This window comes from Rhinatrema bivittatum, chromosome 7, assembly GCF_901001135.1.
Source record: "Rhinatrema bivittatum chromosome 7, aRhiBiv1.1, whole genome shotgun sequence".
NCBI classification, from domain to species: Eukaryota; Metazoa; Chordata; class Amphibia; order Gymnophiona; family Rhinatrematidae; genus Rhinatrema; species Rhinatrema bivittatum.
In genome coordinates this window covers 14,733,854-14,755,326 of record NC_042621.1, presented here as the reverse complement: position 1 = coordinate 14,755,326, position 21,473 = coordinate 14,733,854, and the positions used below count along the sequence as shown (strand labels likewise).

The 21,473-nt window shown below is 41.6% G+C and overlaps 1 protein-coding gene across 1 annotated transcript in view; it reads left to right on the top strand.

Moving 5' to 3' along the window:
* The window catches only part of WWOX (WW domain containing oxidoreductase), a 1,431,301-nt gene that overhangs the window by 62,296 nt on the left and 1,347,532 nt on the right, over positions 1-21,473 (top strand). The window contains exon 5 of the mRNA XM_029608165.1: positions 18,971-19,077. Within this exon, the coding sequence (XP_029464025.1) occupies positions 18,971-19,077 (107 nt within the window). The remainder of the gene's footprint in view (positions 1-18,970; positions 19,078-21,473) is intronic.

The window sequence follows — 21,473 nt, the reverse complement described above, 5'->3', positions numbered from 1 at the left end:
GTGGAGACCAAATCACCAACATAGAAGGAGAACACAAAGGAGATTTGGCAAGAACTTCATTATCCAAAATATTCAAAGCTGTTCATCCAAAATTATTTAATACATTTCTTCAAGATATCAGGGAAAGCTTTTTCAACTACATTCACAGTCCCAAGAGAAGATATCTCCTTCACAGACTTTGTCAGGTTGATGGCAGAAACTATCCTGTTTACATTACAGATGGAGGAGGATATTCTCCAGTACGTGGAGCCTCCTAAGGAGATTATGGCAGTTGGATGAAATCCTTCTGGAGTTGCTGGTGAGGATGTGGGAAAACACGCTCTCTGTGTCTCCTGTTACTAGAAAGGCGGATGCAATATTTCTCATCCAGAAGGCTCCCGGATTTGACAAGCTGCAGTTGCTACACCAATCGGTCATGGTTGAATCCTCTCTCAAGAAGGCAAAATGCATTTGGACCCATTCCTCTGTGCCCTCGGAGAAGGATCCAAGGACCATGGACAGCAGTGGGAGAAAAGTGTTTCAGGGAGCTATGCTCATTGCCTGCATAGCAGCCTACCAGCTCTTCATGAGCCAATATGTGAGACATCTTGAAACAGGTGCAAGAGGGTGGCCAAGCAGCAGTAGAGTGACACCCTCCAGTCACTGGTGCATATAAGGATGTGGAGTGCAGAAAACATGGAGTCTGCTTGACCTATGAAGTTTTCAAGGTGGCATCAAGAGTCTCTGCTGCAGAGTTCGGCACCTGCAGACTTGCCTGGCTGTGGGCCTTGTATCTCTGTCAAGAGGTACAGGAATGACTTGCTGATGTGCTGTACACAGGACAGAATCTCTTCAGTGATAAGGTGAAGAACGCAGTGGCCCAAATTTGTGACTACCATGCAACACTCTAAAGGTTCTCTGCTGGCACTCTGGACCTCCTCATCCAGGAGGTCTTAAACTTCCTGGGGCCAAATCTTTTTCTTCCACCCGAGGAGAAACTATCCTCCACCATCTCTGCCCCTTCAGCAGCAACCAGCCTCTTGTAGTGGCCCAAGGCAACAGAATGCCCCAAAGCCCCAGGTGGCATCTTGGTCAACTCCGGAGCTGAAGTTTTGACTGGGTCAACGAGAACATAGCCATGACCATTGTACCCATGGCGACAGACCTTCCAGTTGGGAGCAGGCTGTGGTTATACTTGATCCAGTGGCCCAGAACAACCTCAGAGCAGTCGAGCCTGTTTCATTAGGGCAGAGAAGGTGGGAATTTTACTCCCAGTACTTCCTGATTCCAAAGAAAGCAGGGGGACTCCATCCCATTCTAGATCTAAGGGCCTTGAACAAATTTCTAAAAAGAGAAAAGTTCAAGATTGCAAAAATGGGATTTGCTATGCTGTCTTGATCTAAAATAAGCATACACTTGCATTGAGATCTTCCCCAGCCACCAGAAGAAACTGCTGGTGGGAATGCAGCACTTCTAGTACCATGTTGTGCTGTTTAGGCTAGTGTGTGCACCACAGGTCTTTACAAAATGCCTGGCTGTGGTTGCAGTGCACCTTTGCAGACTGAGAGTCCACATTTTACCCCTATCTGGATGATTGGCTGGTCAAGAGCACATCTTGGGCTGGGGCTGAAGGGTCCGGGTGCTCTCAGGATTGGAGTCCCAGGGTTTGTTATCAACTACCCTGATTCACATCTCAGTTAATCACCTTGATTGGACTTCATTGGAGCCCTGCTAGACACTGCTCTGGAGTAATGGGCCATCACCCTGATGACCCTCGTGGAGATTCAAAAGAGCCAGGAGGTATCAACATGGCACATATTGACTGTCGGGCCATATGGCCACATTGGTACATATTACTCCCTTGGCATGCATGCACATGTGAAGAGCCCAATGTTCCTTAAGATCTCAGTGGCTTCAGGCCACTCATGATCTGCAGGACTGCATCTGAGTCACTCTGTCCCTCTGGGACTCTTTTTCTCCTGGTGGCAGAAAATCTCCAACCTGAAATTGGGGGGGTATCTTTATAAATTCCTTGGGTTTAAATTGTCTTCATGGATGCATCCATGAAGTGTGTGGGGATCCCATGTAGATGGGCTCAGCATCAAGGATCTCGGGTCTGCCAAATTAGGTATGCACTGTGGGCTTTGCGTTCGACTGTCCAACAAAATTGTTGATCCTGACAGATAACCAGATGTCAAATTACTGTGTTAACAAGCAGGGAAGTACAGGCTCTGCTTTGTGGGTTTTATTCTTTAAATCTGTTATAAGAAGGGATCACTTGATGTGGTGAGCCTAGTGAGTCGCAATCACTGGAGCTCCGGGTGCCACCCTTCCAAATATACAGATATTGGAGCCATATCGCGACCTCCCTTTGGTAACAACGAGGAATGTAGTTGCTAAACTGTTGGAGATGACCAAGGCTGTTCACAGTTGAAGCTCGGAGCTACATGTTATGACCTCTAGATTGGTGTGTAAAGACAGGGAAAAAGGCAAACTCACAGATTCCATGATGACGGAGCGGTACAAATCGATAATAGATCTCCCCTCGGATGAAATGACAATTAATAGACTAACCTCTGCAGTGGTTGCCACACTGGATCATAAATTTGAAAGCATCTCCAACTACTTTATTAAACTCAGACTCGATTCAAGACATAGGCAGGTGCATTGAAACGGCAGAAGGCCGCATCTCTGTGGTAGAAGATGACACTCTTGCGCTTACAATACATGTGGCCCAACTAGAAAATAAACTCAAGGTCGCAGAGGAAAAAAGCTGAGGATCTCGAGAGTAGATCTAGGCGCAATAACCTTCGATTCCTGGGTCTGCCAGAGGAGATTACGGGTGGAGATTTGATCGCAGTATTGGAGCAATGGCTACCTAAGGAGCTGGATTTACCAGAATTGCAAGGTACCCTAACTATTGAGTGAGCTCACAGGATCAGGCCCAAAAAGCCAAATGGGGGATCGCCCGCGCTTTGTCATAGCTAAATTTTTGAATTACGCTTAGAAAAGTAGGGTCCTTACAGCATATAAATGAATCGGAGCAGTAACATATGAAACACATAAAGTTCTGATTTTTCAAGATTTCTCCGCAGCGGTAGCGGCTCAGAGGCGGGTCTTCTCGGCTATCTGCAGCGACTTTAACAATGGAATCCGCTTTGCGCTATTATACCCTGCTAAGCTAAAAATTTGGAAAGTTGGGAAAGTGCACCTATGTGAGTCTCCGGACCAAGCACGTGAACTTATTTATTTTATTTATTTATTTAAGGTTTTTATATACCGGCAATCATGAGAACATATCTTGCTGGTTTACATGAAACGGGAGTGCATTAAATACATCAACTAGGAACTGTTGTGACCGAAGGAATAGTTACAAATAACGAGGGGAGAAGAACTTGGAGAAGAACTTATACATGGTAAAGCGTCTACATCTAAGTCATAACAAGCTATGTGGGGCGCAGGAAATCTCACCACCCGTTAGAAACGATATGGTGAAGGACGACATGAGCAAGCAGTCAAAATGGACATCTGAGTAATATTCTCTAAGCTAGCGGGTAGTGATGTTTTTTTTACTTAGATGAAGACTGCATCATGATGTTCTTGGTTCATCTAATTTTTTAATGTTTATGTATGCAAGCGGGGGGCATATTAATCTAAGAGGAATAGGGCAGATTGACATATCAGTGCTCCCAATTTTATCCCCGGGAAATGGAGGGGTGGCACCCGAACGCATGTTACATGGGTCTCTTCCCAACACGTATCGGGGATATTAGAAACATAGGAAAATTTAAATCATGAGGGATATGGAAAGTAGGAATGGCAAAGGGAGGGCAGGGATTAGGGTTAAGAGGGGAGGGATCAGGGAGGGGCGGGCAGGGGACAAGGGGCTTACAGGCAAGTTAAAAAAGAATACTGCAAATAGAGAATCAAGTAGGCAATATACTTCCACAATTCTTACTTGTATATTAAATGCAAGGGGTCTTTCCCGGTTTCCTAACAAACTGGTGCTGCAACAACAAAGCTCGATGGCCCAGGCTGGGGGGTGATCGATATGGATAGAATCATTGTTTATTGGTCCAGACTGGCTTATCTTAAGGCAAAATTAAGATGGGGAGCATAAGATGTTTTTCCTGGTATATGGGAGGCATAGGTTCTTCCATTAAACGAAAAAATATCCTTATTGCAATACAACGTCCTAAAGCTCAAATAGTAGGCATTCAGAAAACACACCTGTCTGCAGAGGAGAGCAAAAGCTTAAGAAATACTGGCTAGGGCAATCTTTCTATGCTCCTGCCCAGAAAAGAAAAGCAGGGGTAGCTTTATTCTTTCACAAATCCCTAAATTTCCAAGTTTCTCAACAGTTAAGCGACCCGGAAGTTAGATACAAAATTTTAGTGGGTAAACTAATAGGCCAAGAACTCACATTATGTAATGTGTATGCACCAAACGAGTACAGCCACAAATCTTTTCATGAGTTAATAAGACAGGTCTTGTTAATGCTTAAAGGCACATTGATCATGCTTGAAGATTTCAACTGTGTTCACGAACCAAATCTAGAGCAGAGAAGAGCCTCTTGTTCTCCTCGTCAGTCCCTCCCCTCCTGTCCAGAGAGGAGGGGCTGCAGTGAATATTACCATAGGCCTTAGATGTCTGTTCTGCCGTGCTGTAGAGACAAGGGATAAGTCTGACAGTAGAGCAAAAGAAGAAGTTGCCCAAAGCTCCAGTCAGGTGAGAATTTTGTGGGGAGGAAAGAGAGATAAATACTGAAAGGGTGGGAGGAGAGAAGTTGAATGCTAATGCAGTATTAGGCACCACTACCTTTGCCAGCCAGGGGTGGGAAGATGATTGAGAGATAAGCCAGATCATATCTAGGGCTGGGGAAGGGATGGAATGGAGCATACTAGAGATCATGGAGAGGATGTGGGAAGACTGGATCAAACCTATAATAGGGGACAGGAATGGAATGAGAGAGAGAGAGGACTGGATATATAGAAGAAGGAGGGAGAACCTTGGGGAGGGGCAGGAGAAAAGTGGGGTGTGAGAGGGTGGAGCAGGGACTGAGGGAGAGATGACCTAGGAGAGGGGAGGCAGAAGAAGATGGGAGAAAGGACCCTGGATAAGAGGCAAGGTGATGGAGAGAGAGGACAAAGTATTATTTCCTTGTGGATGCTGAAGGTATTTAAAATAAGACATTTTAACAGCAGTTGTAGAAGTTGGATGTATGCTTAACTTGGAGATGCATGTGTTCTTGATAGAATGTAATGATTTCTTAAGCTTAGACTAAATAAGAACATAAGATATGCCATGCTGGGTCAGACCAAGGTCCCATCGAACCCATCATTGTGTCTCTGATGTTGGCCATTTCAGATCACAAGTACCCAGAAGTTCCCAAAAGTAGATACATTTCTTGTTGCTTACTCCCAGGGAGAAGCAATGGCTTTATCAAGTCTACCTGGCTGATAATTGTATCATGGATGTGAGTCCTTTGGCTGTGACGTTGTTGATGCACCTACTAGGCCCACGCCAACAGCAGGTGGACACTCTCTCACAAGGACTAAGTCTAGGACTTCACTTATACCAGCGCCATTCCTGCGGGTTGAGCCTTTGCATTCCAGGGGCTTTAGGTGAGGGTCCTGTAAGGAACAGTCAGGCAAAGTTGAGCTGTGGGCCAAAGTCAGGGCAGGTAGTGATCGAGCGGCATCAAGGTTCAGGCCAAGATCAGGGCAGATAGAGATCAGGGAGTGTCGAGGAGCAGGCGGCAATCCAGACACATAGTCTGTCCAATGCCAGGGTCAAAACCAAGACAGAACGAGATAGACGGACAAGACAAAGACAGGGTACTGGGCACCAAGACATGGCAGGCATGGAAACAGCAAGACAAAATAACAGAGTTAGAAAATAGCAACATGCAGTGCAAGAGCTGGAGGACCTATTGTTGAGGCATTTTATGTAGTGTAGCTGGAGTTTACCCAGCTATGTGATGTCATCACTGGACACCAGCAGTGGAGGTTTTTGTCATGGGGCCTTTAAGAGGTGGCAGGTCTAGGGAGACCCAGGGGAGCAACAGCATGGTGGCATTCTGGCAGTATCCCGTGCCTCGGTAAATGTAGTTGGTCTCAGGGCCATCTTGCGGCAGGCTAAAATAGGTTTTTGAATTTTTCTTCAGAGCTTGTCTAAAATGCTTATAAAAATTGCTATGCTAGCTACCTGGACTACGTTATCTGGCAACAGATTCCACAATGTGATTGTGTGCACTGAGTGAAAAAGTACTGTCTGACTTGTTTTTAAATCTGCTGGTGGTTAGTTTCATGGAGTGTTCACTTGTTTTATTATTATTTGAAAGAGTAAATAACTGTCCCCCTTTTTTTTTTTTAAATCTTTTTTACCACACTCATAATTTTATAAACCTGTATCATATCCCCTTTGTGCTCCAGCCTGTTGGCATCCCTTAATAAGGAAGCTGTTCCATCCCCTTTACCGTTTTATTGCTCTTTGTACCTTTTCTAGCTCTGCTGTATCTTTTTGAGATGGGGTGACCATAACTGTACACAGTACTCCAGGTGTTGCAGAATGAATCAATGTAGAGGCATTATCTCCATTTTATTGTTACTTCCTCTCCTAATAATTCTTAGTATTTTATTTGCTTTTTTTGACCTCTGCTGCACACTGAGCTGAGGATTTCATAGTAATGGCCTTTTTCTGTATGCAATTTCTAATTTGGAATTCAACCCTGTGTACCCTATGTATATCACTTGTCCACTTTAAATTTCATCTGCCATTTAGATGCCCAGTCTCCTAGACTCAGAAGGTCCTTTTACAATTCCTCACAATCTGCAGCTATTTTAACAACTATAAATTTTATTTTATTATTTATGCAATTCTTATATACCGTTACACAGAACACAAGATTCTATCTTTACGGTTTACATAGTAAAAATCATTATACAACGGTTAGAAACAGAATAAATACAATAAAATTCAATAAAAAATAAAAACAAAATAACTAAAATCTACTCATTAAAATAAAATAAATATAGTTAAGAAAATAGAAATAAGAATCCCTCTGTCAAACTTTAGTTTCTCAATTACCCTCTTTGGCATTAGTTCCATATGCTTGCTGAAAGCACCATGTTTTTAGGTCTTTCTTGAATTTCTTCAAGTTATTCTGTACTCTGAGTTCCAGTGGTAGGCTGTTCCAGAGTTTTGGCCCTGCAATCGAAATAGCCCTGTCCCTCACTTCGCTGAGGTGAGCAGATCTAACAGTAGGCACTGAAAGTAACCCTTTATTTGCTGACCTTAGTTCTCGCTGAGGTACATGGAGTTTGATAATTGAGTTCAGCCAGTCTGTTTTGTCTCCATGTATGATCTTATGAATCATACATGTTTTATGTTTGATTCTGTACTCAATTGGTAACCAGTGTAAAGACTTTAGAACTGGCGTAATGTGATCTTTTTTTCTTGTATTTGTTAGTATACTTGCTGCGACATTTTGGATAACCTGGAGGGGCCGTATAGTTATTTTTGGAAGTCCTAGCATAGTAGAATTACAATAATCAAGTCCTGAAAACAATAACACCTGTACAACATATCTAAAATTATTTTGTGAGAGCAAGGGTTTTAGACGTTTCAACAATCTTAATTTATTAAAACCTTCCTTTACTTTTTTAGATATGTGGGCTTTAACATTTAATTCATAATCAGTGATGAGTCCTAAGTTTCTTGTTGTATCCATTAACTTAAGACATGTTTGATCATCAAGGGTGATTATTTTTTTTCCTAAAAATTGCAAATAATAATTTTGTGTCTTCTGAAAATTTGATCACCTCACTCTTTGCTCCCTTTTCCAGGTCATTAGTGAATATGCTAAACAACACTGCAGTACAGATCCTTGAGGCACTCCACTATTAACTTTTCTTCATTTGGAAAACTGACCATTTAATGCTACTCTGTCTTTTAACCAGTTACCAATTGAACATTGATTCCTATCCCATGACTTCTTAAATTCCTGAGGAGTCTCTCATGAGGGACTTTATCAAATGCCTTCTGAAAATCCTAATATACTATATTAACCCACTCTCCCTTATCTATGGTTATTTACAACTAAACAATTTAATAGATGAATAGATTTAATAGATGAAATTTAATAGATGAAATTTATTAGATTTTATTAGATATTATTATTTTATTAGATATTATTTTATTAGATATTATTTTATTAGATATTTATTAGATATTAGAAATTTAATAGATTAAATTTAATAGATAAATTTAATCAACAACCTTTGACAACTCCATAATGTTCTTACTCTTTTAAATTGTCAGGTTTTTATTTACCTTGGTTATTCTTTTTTATCTCATTGTTAATCTTTCTCTCGCCTTCTCTACATTCCAAGTTTGCATTTTATCCCTGTTTTATTGTAACTGCTACTTTATTCTTCTATCACATGTTAATGTTTTAAGTTTTTAAGTATTTATCCTTTTGTCACTCCCTGTTATTTGTAAACCAGCATGATGCGACTCCCATCGCGAATGCCGGTATATAAGAAATTCAAATAAATAAATATAAAATAAATAGATTGGTAAAGCAAGTCTTTCCTTTGCTAAAACCATGTGGACTCTTTTCCATTAAACATGTCTATCCATATGGCCATTAATTTTGTTTTTAAGAATAACTTTTACCATTTTGCCTGGTACTGACATCAAACTCATCGGTCTATAGTGTCCTGATCACCCCTGGAGCTCTTTTTAAAAAATGGCATTTTGTTGGCCACTCTCCATTCTTCAGGTACTGTGGCTGTTTTCATTGATAGGTTACAGGTTTGCAATTTCATGTTTGAGTTCTTTCAGAACTCTGGGGTAAAGACATCTGATCTTAGTGATTGCTACACTTTAGTTTGATCTATTACATCTTCCAGTGTCACAGTGATTTGCTTTAGTGATTAAAATATTCACCATCAAACTGAACTAGTTAGACTTTTACCTTTCTTGTTTTAAACAGTCATATCTGTTTTGATAATTCCCCAGTTGGACACTTATGGCAGCCTGAGCATGGGCCTCTATGAGAAGCTTATCCACAGACTACAGCTTACCCAAAGTATAGTTGCCAGAGTGGTATTGAGGTGCCTGAGGTGAACCCTTGCGATTCTGCTGCTGTTTGTTGCATTGCCTGCCAGTTGGTGATCTTGTCCATGACATTTAGAGCCTTGAAGAAACAATCTTTTCCTCTGTGTTCGGGCAGGTCAATCCCAACGAGTGGGTTATGCATCTCTGCCAGCAAACGGAGCAAAAATTGACATCATGACCATATTGTCCCACCCTAACATCAGCCCACCAGTATTCTCAGTTTCCAGCAGATGGTGGATATGTATTTCCTTTCGGAGGATTGCCTGTGAGTAAAAAAAAGAAAAAAAGAAATTGGTAAGGAGATAAAGAAGATGTCTATATAGCATCGCTTGCCTCCTGAGGTGATACTGTGCAGTCCCTCCCTCAGTAGAGTGCCCTCAGTCCAATAGCCTTGACTGGTGTGGACCTAAATTTAATTTAGCGATTACAGCCTGAGAGAGGCTCGGCGTGAAGGCTTTAGCTCTCTCCCCGCTGTACATAAGAACATAAGAAATTGCCATGCTGGGTCAGACCTAGGGTCCATCAAGCCCAGCATCCTGTTTCCAACAGAGGCCAAACCAGGCCACAAGAACCTGGCAATTACCTAGACACAAAAGATCCTATGCTACTGATGCAAGTAATAGCAGTGGCTGTTCCCTAATTGATTAATAGCAGTTAATGTACTTCTCCTCCAAGAACTTATCCAAATCTTTTTTGAACCCATCTACACTAACTGCACTAACCATAATCCTCTGGCAACAAATTCCAGAGTTTAATTGTGCATTGAATGACCTGTTCCTGCTTTCAGCCAGGAAGGACTGAGCGCAGGTAAAAAAAAAAAAAAAGAAAAAAAAAAAGAGAGAAAGCAGGAGAAGAGGTCTATTTCCTTGGCGTTCGGCTGTCTCACTCACATCTCTGGGGAACATAAGAACATAAGAAAATGCCATACTGGGTGAGACCAAGGGTCCATCAAGCCCAGCATCCTGTTTCCAACAGTGGCCAATCCAGGCCATAAGAACCTGGCAAGTACCCAAAAACTAAGTCTATTCCATGTAACCATTGCTAATGGCAGTGGCTATTCTCTAAGTGAACTTAATAGCAGGTAATGGACTTCTCCTCCAAGAACTTATCCAATCCTTTTTTAAACACAGCTATACTAACTGCACGAACCACATTCTCTGGCAACAAATTCCAGAGTTTAATTGTGCGTTGAGTAAAAAAGAACTTTCTCCGATTAGTTTTAAATGTGCCCCAAGCTAACTTCATGGAGTGCCCCCTAGTCTTTCTACTATCCGAAAGAGTAAATAACCGATTCACATCTACCCGTTCTAGACCTCTCATGATTTTAAACACCTCTATCATATCCCCCCTCAGTCGTCTCTTCTCCAAGCTGAAAAGTCCTAACCTCTTTAGTCTTTCCTCATAGGGGAGTTGTTCCATTCCCCTTATCATTTTGGTAGCCCTTCTCTGTATCTTCTCCATCGCAATTATATCTTTTTTGAGATGCGGCGACCAGAATTGTACACAGTATTCAAGGTGCGGTCTCACCATGGAGCGATACAGAGGCATTATGACATTTTCCGTTTTATTCATCATTCCTTTTCTAATAATTCCCAACATTCTGTTTGCTTTTTTGACTGCCGCAGCACACTGCACTGACTATTTCAATGTGTTATCCACTATGACACCTAGATCTCTTTCTTGGGTTGTAGCACCTAATATGGAACCCAACATTGTGTAATTATATCATGGGTTATTTTTCCCTATATGCATCACCTTGCACTTATCCACATTAAATTTCATCTGCCATTTGGATGCCCAATTTTCCAGTCTCACAAGTTCTTCCTGCAATTTATCACAATCTGCTTGTGATTTAACTACTCTGAACAATTTTGTGTCATCTGCAAATTTGATTATCTCACTCATCGTATTTCTTTCCAGATCATTTATAAATATATTGAACAGTAAGGGTCCCAATACAGATCCCTGAGGCACTCCACTGCCCACTCCCTTCCACTGAGAAAATTGCCCTTTCAATCCTACTCTCTGTTTCCTGTCTGTGAGGAGGTAGCGCAGGGATGGAGGGTTGAGCAGCCGTTTGGCTAGGCCCCACTTCCAGGCTTCTCCCTTTTTGGCGCATGGTAGGCCATAAGGTAATTTTTTTGTTGCATGCTTGCACATCTGTTTGTGTATCCAGTCTTGCCTGTGCATCCAGTTTGGGCATTCTTCCTTCTTGACGCACATCTTGTGCATTCAGCTTAGGCTTCTTCCTTAGTGTTGGTACTGGGCGCCTAGTTAGATGAGTGGCCTAGGCGCATATACTTAGACACACTTTTTTTGTGTGTCTATTTTGGGGGTGGCTTATATGCGTGGGTAATTTAGGCACGAGCCTTTACCGGTCTGCATGCTTACAACCGTGGCGCCCAAAGTGAAAGAAGCCTAAGCGCTTACCTATTTGTGCTGCATGCCACATCAGGGCCATTGAGCCAGAGCTTTCTTTAAACCTGTGTCAGCCCTGCCTGGATTCTGGGGGAGATTTACCCCTTTCTCATTTTGTAGGTTCATGGTCCATCTCCTTGGTCTGAGGGGAGTGTGACTGAGGGAGACATGATAGGTGTTCTCCTCCATTGATTGATCCTTTGGCCGAGTTGTCAGGGGACTGTAGCTCTCAGGACGTCAGGTTGAGTCCTATGGGGCCTGGAATGGATCCGTCCTCCTTTTCCTGGGTATAATTCTTCCAGGCACTGCAGACATCTATACAGAGCTGGTCTTCTGAATCGGCACTACCTATTAAGATAGGTCTATGCACTCCAGTTGCCCTCACCTGTCTCTATCGTCTAGTGCAGTAGGCAGTACGTTCTGACAGAGCTCAACTGCAGGTGGATCAAGATGATACTGATGATGATGGTGGTGACTCTCCTGGTGAGGAAGAGGACAGTCCCCCAGATTTGGACCATGTAGAACTCTTTTCTTTTTGTTTCATAGAGATGAGTTGCCAAGCTTGATCTCTGACTTTGAAGACCCTCGGAGTGGCTGGGACTGACTCCATCGGGATGCAGAAGAAGAATCCCATTTTGCCAGAGGACAAGAAACCCATTGCCCAGTCTTTTTGGGTGAGTGGTCACTCTCGAGACTACTGGCGTTTTCGGCCTTATAGGGGAGGTTCTTCCCAGAGATCCTGTCCTTTCCACAGGTCTCAGTCCTTTTGCTCCTGAGGGCTTCGAAATGATGCGGGCTCTGGAGGTGGAGCTCCTCACTCTTCGCAATGAAGGTTTGTGGACTTACCTGGTGGTGCAGGAGTCAGGTGGTCATCTATCTCATTTTTATCACAGGTGGGTCCAGATTACTTTGGATCAATGGGTTCTCGAAGTGTTTTGGGATGGGTATGCTCTCGAATTTCTTCACATTCCTCCAGATACTTTTATGATCTTTCCATGCAACTCCCTTCAGAAAAGGGTGGAAGTGACATATTACAAAGGCTGTTGAAGCTGAACACTGTGATTCCTGTTCCTGAATCATTGTCCCCAAGAAGGAAGAGTCATTTTGGCCCATACTGGATCTTAAGGGCGTCAAATGACATTTATAAGTCACGCATTTCAGGATGGAAATGGTACCGTCTGTCATGGCAGTACAAGCAGGGGAGTACCTCGTGTTTCTGGATCTGAGGGAAGCGTATCTGCATATTCCTACCTGTTGGGAGCATCAGCGGTTCCTTCAGTTTGTTATTCTGCATTGTCATTACCAGTTTCAGGCCTTGCCTTTTGGGCTAGCCATAGCACCCAGGACCTTTTCCAAGATTGTGGTAGTGGCTGCCCTTCGCAAGGAGGGCATTCTAGTTCACGCTTATCTTGGCGACTTGTTAATTCAAGCCAAAGACATGGAAGAGTCTTTGTGCCTCCTGCAGGGTGGTTTCCTTGCTACAGGACTTAGGCTGGGTAGTAAATATGGCCAAAAGCAATTTTCAGCCATCTCAGACCCTGGAGAATCTCAGGGTTTGGTTCTATACAAGGCAGGGTAGATTATTTCTGCCGGAATTTTGGATCCAAATGTTGATGATGGGTGTTTGATCCCTGCGGAACTTTGTTCGTCTGACCGTGTGGTCTTATCTGCAGGTCCTGGGCTTGATGACTGCTGCATTGGAAGTGGTTTCCTCGACGAGGGCTCACATGTGCCCTCTTCAGCACACCATTGCTCTCCTGATGGAGTCCACAGTTGCAGAAGTATGCGGTGAGGCTGCTGCTTCCATTAGAGGTGAAATCCCAGTTGGACTGGTGGTTACAGGCGGATCTTTTCAGGAAGGGAATTTCCCTGAAGACGCCGGTTTGGTTGATGTTCACAATGGATGCACGCCTCCAGGGCTGGGGAGCTCACGTTCAGGAGTTGGTGGTACAAGGGCACTGGAATTCAGCAGAGTGGCAGTGGAACATCAACAGACTGGAGGCAGGAGTGGTTCGGTTAGTGTGCCTGCGGTTTGCCAAGCAGCTAGAGGCTTGGGCGGTCTGGATTATGTCCAACAATGCGATGATGATGGCTTTCATCAATCATCAGGGTGGAACCAAGTCAACAGGTGTCGAAGGGAGATGTGCTCATGGTGTGGGTGGAACAGCATCTCCTAAATGTGTCTGCCTCTCACATTGCCATAAAGGACAATATTAGAGCCGATTTCCTTAGCAGGAGAGACCTGGACCCAGGAGAGTGGGAGCTGATAGATGAGGCCTTTCAGCTCCTGGTGAACCACTGAGGCCTACTGGATCTAGAACTGTTGGCAAACTTTAACAAAGCGAAGGTTCCATGCTTCTTCAGTTGCAGATGGGACCCAAAAGCAATGGGCATAGATGCTGTTGTTTAGGGGTGGCCACGTGGCAACGTGCTGTATGCATTTCCACCCTGGCCTTTGATAAGCAGGCTCATACAGAAGATTGCAAGTCAAACCAAAACCATCCTTTTAGAGGCTCTGGATTTGGCTTGAAGGCCCTATGGTACGCTGATCTCCAGAGACTTCTGGTGGGACATCCCCTATGGCTACAGTCTTGGATGGACCTCTTACATCAGGGGCCCTTTTCTGCACTAGGCTCCAGGTCGATTCTGACTTATGGTTTGGCCAGTGAAAGAGCTTGGTTGTTGAAGTGTGGATATTCACCTGCTGTAATTTCCACTCTTCTTCGGGCCCAGAAATTTTCCACTTCTCTAAACTATGTTAGTTTGGAGGGTCTTTGTGGTCTGATGTTCTGAGCAAGGTACTCAAATACTCAAGATGGATATTTCTTTGATTTTGGATTTTTACAGGACAGCTTGCTTAAGAGTTTGGCTCTTAACACCTTGAAGGTTCAAGTTGCAGCCCTGGCTTGTGTTAGGTGGAGAGTCAATGGAAGACTTTTTGCCTGCTGCCTACTCTTTCCTTGTGGCTGCTTACCTTGACAGTGTTTCTGGTAGCAATCTGTTCGGCACATCGGGTCTCTGAGCTGCAGGCTCTTTCCTTCTGTGAGACTTTTCTCCATATGACTCTCGGTATAGTTCAGCTTCAGACTTTGCCCTCTTTTTTGCCAAAAATGGTTTTGTAGTTTCATTTGAATCTGTCCATTTCCCTGCCAGCTTTGGACAGGGACAGAGATGAAGTTGTGTATCATCTTTTGCTTTCCTTGGACGTTAAGCATCATTTACTGCTGTACTTGGAGATGACTAAAACTGTTCGGAAATCTGATTGCCTGTTTGTGCTCCATGGTGGAGGTAAACAGGGAGCACCGGTGAAGCAGACATCGATAGGCTGCTGTAATGACTTCCTTGACTCAGCAAGCTATGTGGCTCTTGAAGTTGCATTGCTGAAACAGGTTAGGCTGCATTCCAAGAGGGCTCAGGCAGTATCTTGGGTAGAACTTCATTTGTCACCTGCTGAATTTTCCGAGTGGTGACATGGTCATCTTTGCACGCCTTCCCCAAGCATTACCACTTGGATATTAGGACTAGGGAGGACACCGTGTTGGCACGGGCGATATTGACTGGATCTTGGGCAGCCTCCCACCCTTCTTGAGATTAGATTTGGTACATCCCATTCACGGGACTGACCTACCTGAAGTGACCTCATCGCTGTGGAATAGACTCCTAGTGGAAATTAGACTGGAACAAAATCTATTTTCCTTTAGGGAAAAAATGTACCTCTTCTCTAGGGATCGAAGTAAGGCTGGTAAGCTGCTGTATATATTGTTTTTGCTATTTATGAAAGTAACTGTTATAGTGCTGTGGAGCTCTGTATGGGTTGTTGGTGGGCAGGATTGGGGGATATATGGGGCATTCTTAAGAACATAATTTTATCCAGGGTGGGAAATTATTTTTGTTTGTAATTGCAATGTTTGATATTTCTGATGTTTTGTTGTGTGTTTAAACTTTTGCACACTGCTTTGATTTTCTTAATTTTAAGTCTAGGATGGTCGTTTATAAAAACAAATAAAATTGAGAGACAGAGAAATGACGCGAATAGGAGGGAGAGATCTGGGGTTGGGAGTCGGGAGGAGGATGGAGAGAGAGAGAGGGAAGATCAGAGACAGAGAACACGGGATGGAGGAAAAAAGTGAAATGACTAAGTATAGGGTGGATGGAGAGGGAGAAAAGGACTTGTGATGAGGGTCTTGGATTTTGGGGGAAGGACTCCTTGGAGATAATTGAGGTGAGAGAATAGGAGAAAGGAGAGTGAACAGGAAAAGGAGAGAAGGAGGAAGAGAAGAAAGAGAATCAGTCTTGCTTTTAGCTGATTTCCATCCCAATACATTCCTATCCTGTTAATTCTAAAACTTTTGAAGGGCTCAGAAGGATATCTGTAGTCTCCAACATTCACCTTTTCCTAAGAACCGAATGATGATTCTGCAATGCAGTGATGTTAGGGCAAAGTTCAAAAGACACTAGCATCTGAAATCCTTCCATGAAGTTGTAATTGATAGGTAAGCATTGATGGACAAGAAACAAAGGATTAATTCAGAATTTGCTGGTTTGTTTATAGCAAGTCCTTTTTATAGGTATTTTTATTTCCTCTTTGTTGCCAACTTCAAAAATTTGCATGATCCAGTTTTCAAAATAATTTTCTCGCAAGCATGAAAGATGATAGAGCTGATTTTAAAATTGAGGCCCATTGCGACTTGTGTATTAAAAGCTGCAATTTTACTGTGACAGGTTCAAATTTTGGAAACCTGTTTGTGGTGCCACATGAAAAAGGTTCCAGGCATTAAAGTATTTTGCACCTGTCAAATGTCAGCAAAAGAATTGTTTGGAATTTCTGTGTCCTCATTTGTACAAGCTAATGAGGCCACAGGGAATGAAGTTGGGATTGTCTGGGCTGAGCGACCTGCATGACCCTTAAGATATTACTGCCATTAGGAAGCAGATGGAAATGATCTCGTTATGCTATGACAGTCTGGGTGAATCTGTTATTTAAATCATTTCATCATTCCCCAGTCAAATGTTCAAGCAAATTCTGGGCTATTGCCATTGATGCCTCTTAAATAGGCATCAGCCTGGACAGGATATCTGCCTGTCCCATGAAACAATGGTGCACATGTCCCATGTATTTATAAGGCCACATGGGCTTTTCCCTTCTGAAACCCATGGTTAAAACTGAGGTTGGCTGCTATGGTTAGATTAAGGCTTTACAAAAAAATAGTGTCACATGGTTAAGATGTAGGTTTATAGATGTAGGTTCTACCTGTTGAAACCTTTGCCCTACCTCTCTGGCAACAAATTAATATATGATAAGTACCGAATATCTGTAGCTGTACATTATACCCAAAGCAGCAAGATGGTGGACTCTTAATGGATTAGTTTGACGTGCTCTCCCCTGGGTGTATAACTGATTTGTGTACTCTGTTTCCAATACAAGACAGGACTACCATTGGTAGAAGGCAATGACTCTCTCTAAATGTGTTTTTCTGTTATAGGAGTTTTGTTTTCCTAGCTTTAGTTTACAATGAGCACTGGCCAGTCACTTGTAGGACAAGAAATAATTACATTGATAAACTCTAAAAGATCATGAGCAAACTGTCCACAAAATCTGGCAGCAGAAAAAGAGCTTGCTGGAAATTTGGCTGTATTGGAGAGTTTCCATAACTGTTTAGTTACTGAGTGGAGATAGAGGTTAGAAACAGAGAACTGATGATGGCAGAAAAGGACCAGATGGTCCATCCAGTCTGCCCAGCAAGCTTATGGTAGTATCTGCTGCCCTGTGTGGGTTACCCCATACTTTTCAGTTTCCCAGACTGTAAAAGTCAGGGCCCTCGTTGGCTGAATCCAATTCCCGTTGACAGCCTTTAGTGCTTCCCTGCAATAGGGTCCACTTCTTTGTCTCCATTTTGCTGCAGTTTATCACATAAAGTATCTCATATGTGACACAATAAACACAAAAAAATAATGGGCTTGATTACCAAAAGCATTTACATGCTTAAAATTGGGTTTTACACATTTAAAGGCACTTTCCCCATGTAAGTGGGCTTTTGAAAATTGCTGCAATATATGCCATTGGATTTACCTGCGTAAGTGCATTGTACGTGGGTACATGGGGCTTGAAAATTGCTACAATAGTAGCTATATTTACCCGTATAAAGCCTTTTGAAAATTACACCTAATGTATATCATGCTTTGGGGTAACTGGTTATATAAAACACAATAATTGGAGTCACAAAGAATGACAATAAGGCTGTATTGTGTTAAGGTTTTTCTGCAAGAAACTGCAGGCACAGTCCACGTTTTATGATACAGCAGTAAACAGGGAGTTTATTTCACATGGGACAGTGCACATGAGACTTTGCCACATTTTTATGTGCTTGTGCCCCAGTGTTTGAAAGTTGAACCTATTGGGTACAAACTTAATCATAAGCGTTCTGAGGATAGAGAAATACCTACGTACCTGAATGTAATCAACTTTCAAGTACCTGAAAAAGTGAAATATAAATCAACAAACAGAGGTTTTTGTAGAATGGAATGTCTTATTTATTCAGTATTTAAGGGGGGCTTAGAAGTTCAGTTGCGATAAAACCCCCAAAACAGAAGTATTTTTTAAAATGTTTTTTGCTAAAAAGGAAAATTTACCTTAGTTTTGAATATTCTTCTTTATGCTGGTAAGTGCTTTTGAAATACCATTTTTTGTGATTGTCTAAAGACAGCTTCCTGGAAGAGGGGTATGGGGCAATAAGTGCAGAAAAGGCTTTTAAATGATATTGCAGTATTTTTTTTTTTTTTTTTTTTTACAACATCGTTTAAAAATCCATTTGAAGAACATGCTTTGTCCCCTCAAGTACTGTCTGAGCGAGCATCGTTAGGACAGCAGACAGCTCTTTAAAAAAGGCTTTTTGAAACGGCGATCTTAAGAACTATAGCAACATCATTTAAAGGCATTATTTATGACTGGTTGACGGTTATCATAAATATATATATTTTTAAAGCCAATTTCCACGGTCCACAGAGAATTTCATGTCCAGACTGTAGCTTCTGCAGCATATTTTCAGGCTGGGAAAGCTTGGTACCCTAGTTAAAGGGGTCTGAGTAGTCTGTACTGTGATATAAATGTGCCCCTTATTTTCAGGGGCATAGGATTTATGGATACATTTATTACTGTAATTGAAAGTAGTATATAAGACATTAAAAAGTAAGTGTTTTATTCTGTATATATTTTGTTCAGGATCTATTAACCTTTTCTTTCCTCAATACAACGTATCTTGCAGCATTTGCAAATGCAAAGACATGTAGTTTCCATGTGTGTGGCAATAGCAGGGGAATACTGATGATCCCATGACCATCTAGTCACTCTTTAAATTTCTATTGCTGTTTTTTGCTTTGCTCTTGTCCAATGCAATCTCTTGTATACTAGAAAGTGATTCATCATTTCTTTCTTCTCTTTGTATGGCTATAGGATTTGAAACCGCAAGGTCATTGGCCCTGCATGGTGCACTTGTTGTTCTGGCCTGCAGGAATGTTGCACGAGCCACTGAAGCCATGCGAAAAATTTTGGATGAGTGGGTAAGGAAACAGATAGATCTTACAATGCAGCTTTGGTATTGCAGCTTGACACACACAGCAAAAATGCAGAGCTGGGTTTTGCAGTAATGTTGGTAGACCTTTGCAAGAAAAATCAATTAGTAGGAAGTTATCATATAAAAATGATACAAACCGAGGTGATGTTTGTTAACGAACACCGGTATATAAAAACCCTTAAATAAATAAATACAGTAGATAAGTATTTTCTATTAAACAGATTCATAATTTATTGCTAAATTACATTTCACATAAACATACAGGGATGACTTTATAATTGTACTAAAGTTTAATGTTTTTTTTGGTTTAGTGTTTTGATAGTACATTCTGGACCTATATACAGTTTATAGATAAGAGATACCTTATAGTTTTGACAATTTGATAATGCATATAAGGAACAAATATTACATTACACAAAGAGGGGGTTATACAATAAAGTTGCTAATTTGAACGATCTGTTTAAAATCAGTATCGCAAAGAAGAAATATTTAGCAAAAAAACCCCCACCTTATTTTTAAGAAAAAACTTAGTAGTATAAACCAATCATGCAAAAAGTCAGAAAATAGGGAAAAAAAACTTCTTGCCACAGATTCTGTAATTATAACCCCTTCTAAAAGATCCTTTAAAATGTTTTTAAATGTAATAGTCACCAATAAGTTGCTTATTCATTACTCAAATATTCAAACTAAGGTGCTGTTAATGTCATGCCATGACTGTGTTCTGATTAGGGTTGCTAACTGGCTCCAGATTTTCAGGACAGTTTGATCCAGTCCTGGTTTTACTCCCCTGCCTGCAGGCACTTATATTCTTGCTTTTCTTAGGGAATGCAATAGGGGAATCAGAATAAATCTCAGCATGCAGTGGAGTAAAACCAGGAGTGGCTCAACCTATCCTAAAAATCTGGAGCCAGTTGGAAACCCTAGTTCTGATACAAAAAGCTCATTTGCATCCCAGAGTCCAAAACTATCATTTAAAGCCTTGTTTAGGATACAGATACTCGTTACCTGTTTAGGTAACTGCACACTTCCAGCAACTGCAGTTACCTAAGCAGGGAAGTAGTAACTGTACCTTAAAAGCAATAATTAATTTAACCTATGTTTTTGGACTTTGGGTTGTAATTTGTTTGCTTTAAGAACACAGTCATGGTTTGTCACTAAGTACCTTATTTCGGACATTTGAGTATTGAATAAACACTTTATTCATGGCTATTGCATTTAATGTTTGTTTTTTTTTTATTCTTTTTTAGCTAAGGATAGACCTTTGTTTTGCTATTTTATGCTTTTGTACGTTACCCTTAGTTTAAACTGAAATGTGCTACTTATTTTGCATACGACATTCAGAGAATATATTGTATACCCATTCTGTGCATTATATTTGATTACGTGTGTTGGTTTATTTTTGTTTTTCTCTGTTGAATATGGAATGAACAGCTAAACATTTAACATTATGGGAAATCAGTTGAGGGAGGGCTTTGTGACCCTTCCCATTAAGTATCATAGTGAGTGTGTTTATGAAGCACCACAGATGGAAATCCACATGTGGAACTTGATATTTATTCAGTCTTCTTCTTACAGTCCCTGAGAATTGGAATAAATGGCCAACAAGTTTCTGATCTCCAAAGCTTTAGTACTGAAAGAGGAAATGCAAGCTGTTAAATTTCTCTCTTTGTGTTCGAAGGGCACTCACAGACTTTTTATTTTAATTTTTAAGCCTATACCGTATAGCCGGTTAGTGATTAGCAAATTGTACCTACATCATCCAGAAAGATCTGTTCAAGAGCAACTTCAGAATATATTTATATTTTTCGGTTGTTGGGTTGTTTGTTTTGTTTTTTTTTTGCATTGAAAGTTCAGTGTGGAGGCTAGGGGATTACCCCTTCAAGGACTGTGATGTTAATAGAAATAATACTTAAAAGTTGGGAGATTAGTGAAAATGATGCAGCTAGAGACAAGGAGGCTGGTCCACTGATGTTTGCAATAGCATTTAGTCATGGTAAAGGTGCCATTACCATGTGGTGGTTAGCTATCATGGACATCAGCATGAAAATCCTGTGCAAAATAGGTAATGAGATGCAACATTTTGCAAATGAGGTTATAACTTAACACACAGTAAAATAATGGGAACGTTAACACAGACCCTTTTCCAGGAGAAACTCTACATCTCAGGGAGATGTAATTGTTTTCTTTATGTTAATATCTGTATTAACGTGCTAAGTTTAACATGAGAAATGACCTCCAAAATTGCTTTGCATGTTTAACATAGAACATGAATGAAAGATAATGCACTGCAATGGGCCTTGTTGCTGTGCTTTAGTACAGTGGCTGTGTAGTCATTATCTTGAAACTTTAAATTGACTGCTAAGCCTGTGGACAAATGAGTTG